The 9,023-nt window shown below is 45.9% G+C and overlaps 1 protein-coding gene across 1 annotated transcript; it reads left to right on the forward strand.

Annotated features, from left to right (window-relative positions):
• On the forward strand, positions 1 to 4,452 carry LOC127685889 (speedy protein E4-like). Its single transcript, XM_052183576.1, has 9 exons — positions 1 to 91; positions 256 to 363; positions 546 to 662; positions 1,104 to 1,220; positions 1,386 to 1,592; positions 3,315 to 3,373; positions 3,654 to 3,739; positions 4,119 to 4,293; positions 4,393 to 4,452. The coding sequence occupies exons 1-9, from the start codon at positions 1 to 3 to the stop codon at positions 4,450 to 4,452; spliced, it is 1,020 nt and encodes a 339-aa protein (XP_052039536.1).
• Positions 4,453 to 9,023: the final 4,571 nt, after the last annotated feature.

Here is a 9,023-nt window from a genome sequence, read left to right on the forward strand (position 1 = left end):
ATGTCCACACCAGTTGCCTCAGACACCACACCAAGGCTTCAGAAGCCAGCGAAAGGTCAAAAGAAAAAAGTGCCTGGGAAAGAAACGATAGGTGTGTGTGACCCTTGGTGCTCTCAGCCCTGGTCCCCAGAAGAACGCAGGGTGGAACAGCATAGCTCCTCTCTCTTCCCCAGCTATTCTGAATCAAGTTCTGCAGGGGTAAGGCAAGGGGTGTCCTGCTGAGCCAGGAGGTCACTTCTTGTTCACTTTTTGTAGCTCTGACAGACAGATCAGAGATGTCACCTGTCTCTCCGAAGGTGTCCGGCAAGCAGAATGAATCAGGGAAAGAGGTGCCAGAGGATAGTGTTTGCTTGGCAAAAAAAGGTGTGTAGGAAATCAGATCAAAGCCACCTTTGCAGATAAATGTTTACGGGGTTGGGAGAAGCATTCCTCTTGCTCTCTTCATTTGTTACATATAAAGTCCTCAATATGCTTGAGCAGGGAAGAGGCCAGCACTGGCCAAGTGGGTGCCTCTCATGGTCATGCGGGGTCTTCTGTTCCTGCAGCTCCACAGGTCAGCAGTCTTCTGGCTTCCAGTGATGCCTCTGCAGGAGATGTCCCTGAGCAGAGATCCAAGAGGAAAAGGGGCCAAAGAAAAAGCAAACTGGAGAATATCAAGACGGGTGTGTGTCTGCCCCTGGACATTCTTGTCCAAGTATGAATGCAGCTTGAGACAGCATACCATTATGCCTAGTCCCTCCCTCTTCCCAAAGTCTCCTAAATCAAGTTCTACAGGGCTATCTATATATAGCAAGGGGTGTCCTGCTGAGCCAGGAGGTCGCTTCTTGTTCACTTTTTGTAGCTATGGTAGATGAAAGATCAACAAATTCATTTGTCTCCATGGGGTGTCTTGCAGGCAGATTGCTTCAGGGAAAGAGGCACCAGAGAACAGCTGGAGCTTGACAAAGAATATTTCATTGTAACTCAGTGTCTAGTCTAATGTGTAGATGAGTAAAAGCCATTCTTCCCAGATGTTTCCAGATGTCACATGGAATCTGAGAAAGGAAGAATCCAACCACGTCCAGGTTGTCCCTCCTGTGGTCATGTGAGGTCTCTTCCTGCAGATCCAGAAGCCTGTATCATTCTTGCCTCCAGTGATGCCTCTGCAGGGGATATCCCCGTGCGGCGAGCCAAAAGGAAGAGGGTCCACAAGAGAAAGACACTTGTGGATGCCAAAGCAGGTATATGTCCGTTCTTTGTCCCTGTATGAAGAGCCAGTCACAGCCGAGTTACTTCCTGTCATTTAGTCCTCGTGAAGTGACAAATTCCTGAACAATGGTCAGGAAGTTGCCAGTGTCCCCAGCTTGTCCACACCCATAGTTACTCAGAAGCTTTTGTTCCCATAGCTACCCAAGACAGTAGCATGCCAGCTTCCAGTACAGCCATCCCTGAAGCTGGCCCTGGAGCCACTTCAGAGCTCAAGTTCCTCAGGAGGGAGAAGAGGAAGAGCATATGGACTGTGGACCGTGTGGAGGGGACAAAACTCATAATGAACAAGAAGAGAAGACCCAGCTACCGCCCTGAGGACCTCGAAGCCTTCTACCGACTTCTGGGTGGGTTCTCTGAACTGAGGATTGGATACTTGGGGCCAACTCTCAAAATTGAGAATTGAGTATAGGGAGCAATGGTTCGAACCTCCCTAGAGTGCTCCCCAGAATGCTCCCAGGAGTGCTCTCCAGAGTGCTCCCCAAAGTGTTCCCCAGAGTGCTCCTCAGAGTGCACATAGGCCTCCAAGTAACACGGATGAAGGGCCCAGGGTTATGTGGAAGTGTTTTCTTTCTGTGACAAATCCTTGGAGAGAAGAAAACAGGAAAAGTTACTGATCTGGCTTTTGGGATGCTCTAGCACCCAAACATTTACAAAATAAAGTTGTTATCAGCTCTTGTTAGTGTCATAGGAGAGCTGCAGAAGACCACCTGGAGGTGGGTAAGGACTATGGCAGGAGAGCTCTATGTAACTAGAAAGGCACAGAAAGCCTCTCCAAGGTGATATCAGGCCATAGATCTGGGATCAAGTACGGGGGAGGAGGGTTGGGTGGAAACAACTTCCATGTACACTACTTGGTAGAGCATCTACCAGCCATAGTCAGTTATTTATGCATTTTAAATGAATTAAAGCACATCCATTCGGCCCCTCAGTTTCCTCCACTGCATCCCAGTGTTCAATACCACATGTGGCTCTAAGGAGCCATGTTGTATGACAAAAGAATGGAATGTTTTAATCACTTGAGAATGCTCCATCTGACAGTGCTCTTCTGAGGGTCAGGAAAATTACAGAAGATATACACTGTACAAGTGCTATTTGCCTAGGCAACTGGTGAAGGACTCGCAGGACACTACAAGCACAGGTCTTCAACAGAAAGGGCTGCCTTCAGGAAGGAGCTCTAACTAGAGATGATCTCCTGTGGAGCAGGCAAAGTTTGTCACTATCTCAGGGAGAGAGACCACCCAGGGAAGAAGGGAGGGAGGGATGCTGTAAACATAAAGCTATGAATTCTCCTCCTCTGCCTGAATTAGTTAGGGTTTTATTGCTGTGAACAGACACCATGACCAATGCAAGTTCTATAAAAGACAACATTTACTTGGGGCTGGCTTACAGGTTCAGAGGTTCAGTTCATTGTCATCAAGGCAGAAGCATGGCAGCATCCAGGCAGGCATGGTGTGGGAGGAGCTGAGAATTCTACATCTTTATCCAAAGGAAGCCAGGAACAGACTGGGCATCCTCAGGCATTTAGGAGGCAGATCTCTAAGCCCAACCCCACAGTCACACACTTCCTCCAACAAGGCCACACCTTCTAATTGTGCCACTCCCTGGGACGAGCATATATAAACCATTACACTGCCCAAGGACTCAGTCATTGTACGGGCAGGGGATCCTGGCCCAGTCCCAATATGGTGCCTGGGCAGGCCATGCATTCCTAGAGATCTAAGGCCACACCTGAGTTGCAGTAAGATTTAACATTGAGAGCTATGTTAAATCCCTTCAGTGAGGAAAAGTATCAAATGTCATTACTGACCAAGCTCAAGAATCAACAAAATTCAACACTGCCAAAACAGCATGGGTGTGTCAATGACAGGGACAAACTATATTTTTGATACAAAGGTTATAAACTTAAGAGAGGTCCTGCTTCCTATAAGGATCCAGCTCATGGGGAGAGGTCTGGAGGCCACAGATTACTCCTGAAATGTCCTCCTGAGAGGAGGGACCCCCACAATAATACCCTTGGCCCACCAGATGGGAGCTCCAAGTCCCTCTCATGCTTGCCTCCTTTGCAGAGGATCCTGTGGTCCAGAACTTCTTGGCAGCGGACATTTTCTTCAGGGTGACTGACAAGGTAGCCTCAGACATTCTACAGTCACAGCCCTTAAAGGACAGGCAGACAATATTAGACAGTGGGAACCCAGGATAACCCGTCTGCTACTGCCCGTTATTATATTCCCCCAACTCCTTCCTGGTTTTCCAGTCAGCTCATATCCACAAAGCAAGTGTATTCCAGCCCCTCATTCTGTGTATCATTTGGTATGGCAGTTGGATGCAGAAGGTTCAGGCCCACTGCGATTTCTTGTCCTCTTGTCTACTACCTGCCTCCTCTCACCAGCTGTCTCTCTACACAGTACCTGCTGTCTATGGTGGTGGAGTACTTTGGACGAGTTGGGCTTCCTGGACATCTCTACAACAGGATCCACTTCTTCCTGGCCCTGTGAGCATCTCCTGGGGACCAGTTCCCAATCTGTCCAAACCCCAACTCACACAGCTTCCATTACACCATCAGGACCAAGTGATGACCCTCAAACCAGAGTAGTTGAAACTTTCAAGGGACCAGGTAGAGGAGGAAGGAGAGGGTCCTGAAAGTTGAAGGAAGTTGTTGAGAAGGAAGAAGCTCCTGGGAAACATGTTTGCTTTTCCTGAGCTGAGAAGTAAATGGGCTCTGTGTCCAGGACGCCCTGGGGATGGTCTAGACCAAGGTCAACCTGCACGGTCTACTTCCCTCCCCTCTCTCTCAACTATGTGCTTCCGCCAGCTCTTCCTAAGTCTGACTGTCACAGTTAGGGATATGCACTTCCCCCTCCCTGTGGCAGCTACATCGCCTGTGACATGGAAGAGGATGACCCGATATCCAAGAGGAGCATCTTCCAATTCTTGCTGGGCAGAGACACCTGGCAAGACTTATACAAGGATTTCCTGAAGCTGCAGAAGGATTTCTTCCAAGCCATGGATTATCGAGCCTGGGTCACACCAGAGCAGTGTCTAGAGGTCTGCCAGGGTTCAGCCAGGGGAGTGGGTAGACAGGGTCCTGCCTGGGAAGAGCAAGGACGGGCTCATCCTCCTGGACTCACCTCATTTCCCTCTCAGATCCAGAACCAGAACCCACACCATTGGGTCTGGAGCCGGGTGCGCCAGGGCACCCCTTAGGTTCCCAGGCCTGGGAACCATCAGCAGGGTCGTGGAGCATGGGACTGCACATGAGCCAGGTGAGTGGAGGTCCTAGCCAGAGGCTCCACGTGCATGGGCTAGTTTTGTCCTCTGGGTCCCTGAAGCAGTATTCTGGGCTGTGTAGACATGAGAGGAAACAGATGAGCACTGCTGAGATAGAGTATACCTCAATTCTCCAGCCATATTGTGTCACAGGACCACGAAATCCATGGCACAAGGTTTTAATCCACATGCCTTTTGTTGTTGTTGTTGTGTTGTGTTGTGTTGTGTTTTATTTTTAACTCACAGAAAAAAATTTAAACTTATATTGTCTAGGCAACAACTCCAGTTTGAGCTCAGGTGACATTTTAAAATATACCTAGATGACAAACACTGGAGGAGTCCACTCCGGTGAAGAGGCTTCGCTGTGTGACTCTTGGGAGAGAAGAGAAATTCCAACCTCTGGTTTTGTATGTTTCACACCTACATAAAGAAAGGTTCTCTGAACTGGGCCCATGGAGAACATGATCAGATCACATGATCAGGTCACATGTCAGTCGTATCTATCGATAATCTCTGAAAATAGTAAGATTGCAGGGAACAAAACAGAGCGAACAGGCAGGGAATTCTGTGAGGAAGACAACCACTGTATAGCACAGGAAACAACCATGTCTGGCACCACGCTCCAAGGTACACCCTCTTTGGTTGAAATTTCCCTTTCTATTTGGATTTACTTGAGGTGGAGAGAGAACTCTAATGAAACACTTAAGTGTCTCTTTGTCCTGCCATACTGTTGTGCTAAATAGCCCACTAGCTGTTCTACCATGCTGCAGAGTGTGACTTATCTGTCCCAGTGGGTGGAGAGAGTAGGGGAGAGAGGAAATCAGGAACCCCAAGTTATATAAGAAACCCAGTTTAGTGGAAGTTTTGCCTCGTCCCCTGGACTTTCCTAGAATAGTAGAACTCACCACACAAACACATACAGGGATCTCAAGATACAGCATCAGAAGTCATGGCTACTCTAGCTTCATCACTCAGAACAGTGAGAAGTCACCCTAAGCTTCCATAGCATTTTCCACCCTAAACTTTGTGTGTAATGTGCAGGAATTTGTGTTTTCTATCCTAACAACACACTCTCTCTCCTTGTAGCTCCTGCCCACCCCTGCCATCCCCTCTCCCCCCAACAAGAAGCTAGAGCTTATCCCCATGACACAGGCACTGGAAGAAGCCATCATCCAGCCCTGGCTCTCCTTAAACCTTCAGGATAAAGGAACCAGGAAAGCATGTGCCTTAGCCATGTGAAGCAGGAAGGCAATGCAGCCAATGAGCCTCAGCTTCGAGGGTGGCAGCCTATAGAGGCTCCTGCCTTGAGAATTTTTCACTGGATACCATAGCAGCTTGGAAGGGTCCACAAAACCCATTGTCTCCATCTACTGAGGAGCTATGATGTCACGCAAAGTTCAGGAGTCCTGGACCAGAGGAGGATGAACTTAAGAAGCCAGTGCAGGCTCTGGGGTATAGCAGGAGACCAGGAAAGGAGGAACAACTGAAGTCGGAAGATGAGAATGGGCCCACCTACTGGGCAAGCAATGTCTTTGGAAATTGTTGTCAATTTCCAAAATAGTCCACCAGGTCATCCGATAATGGCTTACCCCACATGATGATGGAGAACTCTCCCCAGGGGGCTGATGGGATGCACTGAGACACTGAGCATAAAGATATGGAGACCTGAGGTGTAATCAAAGGACAGGAGAAGGGGGTCACATGAAAGTGCAGGCTACTACCACTGGGCAATGACCCAACTTGCAAATAAGAGAAGCAAAAATGGGTGAGGAAGATATGAAGGGATGGATTCCCAACAGTGGGAACAAAATGGTGGAAGCTGAAGAAGAGGAAAGACGGGTGGACTCACAGAGGACGGATGGGGCCAGTCCCGGGGTGACTGGTGCTCGCAGTCTTGGCAAGTGTAAGGCAGACAGGATTTAAAACAGAAAAAACAAAGGCATATAAATTTGGGACACAGCTGACACTGTTAACATTATTTTGGTTATATTACTTTGGCTACACTTTAACTCTTATTGTTATAATTGCTTATAATTTGATTATACTTTTTGTTATAATTTTGTTATTTTTTTACTATATGGTTACATTTGGTTCATTAAATTTTGGTTTTGGTTATAATTGCTGTTTTATAATATTTTGGTAATATTTAGTTTAATCATCTTGCTTATAATGTTTCTATTACATTTCTGTTATGTTATTTTCATTATATTATTTGGGTTATAATTTTGTCATTATTTTATTATAGTATTTAGTATATGTTATTTTGCTTACACTATTTTTATTATACTATTTTTGTTATAATAATTGTTTATATTATTTATTTTGATTGTAATGTTTTGGCTATGTTATTTTTCTTAAGTTATTTTCATTATACTATTTTGGTTATATTATTTAAATTAGATTATTGCATTACATATTAAGTTACATTACATACTAAAGTTATATTATTTTCATCTTAAATTTTTATTATAATATTTCAGTAATGCTGTCCTGGTTATATTATTTTGGCTGTAATATTTGGCTGTTACATCATATGGCTTATATTATTTGTGCTACAACATTATTTGTATCAATAAAAATAAATTATTGCTAAAGAGGATTCTTGAGTAGTTCACAAAGAAAAATTCAGCTCTTTCCTGTTTGAGAGATACCAAAGTGCTTCTGAGCTGCTAAAACCAAGGTTTGAGGAAGGGGGATCTGGCACCCCAAGATGAATAGGATGCAACTCTGGATTACAAGGGAAAGAAACCAAAATCAAACCGCCACCAGAGACCTGAAGGACATGTAGGCAGAAGACTCTTAGCACCTAAGCTCCTGGGAATCAGGAGGGTATCTGGACATTAAACCACATCCATCCACACAAATACAATAATCTAAAACTAGTGTTATTAAAAAATAATATCAAAGATTATCTCTGTGCCTGATTTCCATCTTCTTCAGACCCATGGCAATAAAATTAGTTTGGCCCCTGCACAAAGCACACAGGATGATGAAATCAATTGACAAGGTGAAAGGCCACACAACTCCAGCCTTACATTTTTGACCTATATGCCAAAAATACACATGGGAGAAAAGACAGGCATGTAAACAAATGGATCTGGGAAACCAGTTATTACACAAAGAATGAGACAGGAGCTTTATGTTTGACCCTGCAGCAGATTCAACGCCAAATCAGTAACAGAAGACCTGAAACTGTTGCTGGGCAGTGATGGCTCATGTCTTTAATCCCAGCACGTGGGATGCAGAGGCAGGCAGATTTCTGAGTTCGAGGCATGATCTACAGAGTAAGTTTCAGGATAGCCAGGGTTATATAGAGAAACCCTGTCTCAAAAACAAAACAAAACAAAAGGACCTGAAACTGTCAGAGGTAAAATAAGGGAAAAATTTCAGGACATAGGTGTAGGTGAAGGGTTCCCAAACGTTCCAGTAGCTCAGGAAAGAAGGCCAACAATGGATGTGAGCTCGAGATGCTGTGTAGCTCTCTGTACAGTAAGGGTGGCAGCTAAGTAAAGAGACAGCCTGCAGAGGCAGAGAAGATCTCGGCCCAGTTTACATCTGACAGGATTAACCAGGATATACAAAAAATTCAAAACAAGGAAATTGCCCAACTGAAGAGAGAAAGGAGAGTGGTGTGGTGTGTGTGTGTGTGTGTTCATAATTTTAAAAGATCTCCTGCCCTCAGGCAGCATGGGTGGGCGGAAGTTACCCGGAGACCTGCCCACCCTGCCTACCCTGCCACTATGGGCAGGGGAGTCACTATGATGTGCAAGTTTGTGGTAGAGAGATGGGAGACAAGGAGAAACAGCAGTTTGGGCATCTTGAAGAGAGGGAGAGCTGGAGATGTGAGGGTGGTGAGGGACGGCCAGTCGGAAGGGCGTGACTAGCCCTGCCCCGAGGCCATGGTGAAGTACTGGCTCATGCACAGGACTTGAAATCCCACCAATCCTCACTCTGGAAATACAGACGACACAGCAATGAAATCTTCCTTTCTTCAGGAATAGTGTGCTACAGTTATGAAAGTGTCCAAAATGGAAAATACAGGGAAAGGATGGATAAACTCCCTGAATCACTTCTTATAAATGCATGTGAATATAGCAAAATATAAAAGTTTTATGGGGATAAGAGAAGATCTCTTGAGGGTTCAGAGGAGATGCCACCTTTACCTCTGTTGCCCATGGCCTGTCCCTGGAGCATGTTTCTTCAACAAACCAGAGAGTAGGTTCTGGTGGAATGGTATGTCATCAGTGAAGAGACTCAGGCCAGCTCGGGTGTGGGGAGCAGGCCTGACTCTGGCACGCCTTGTCCTTTCCGCCCCCCCATTCCCTCTGCCTTGCTAAAAACTGTTAATTACATCCCTAAAGTTAGCCCCCAAGATCCAGTCAGACCCTTTGCCACTTCCTCCTCCTAAGGCTGACTACCAAGGTCCAGATACCAACGTATTAAAGTCCAGCAACCAAAAGCCATCTTTGGCTCACCTAATTAACATGTACAATTAAAATAAAACACCT

The sequence above is a fragment of the Apodemus sylvaticus genome, chromosome 5, assembly GCF_947179515.1.
Source record: "Apodemus sylvaticus chromosome 5, mApoSyl1.1, whole genome shotgun sequence".
Classification (NCBI taxonomy): Eukaryota; Metazoa; Chordata; class Mammalia; order Rodentia; family Muridae; genus Apodemus; species Apodemus sylvaticus.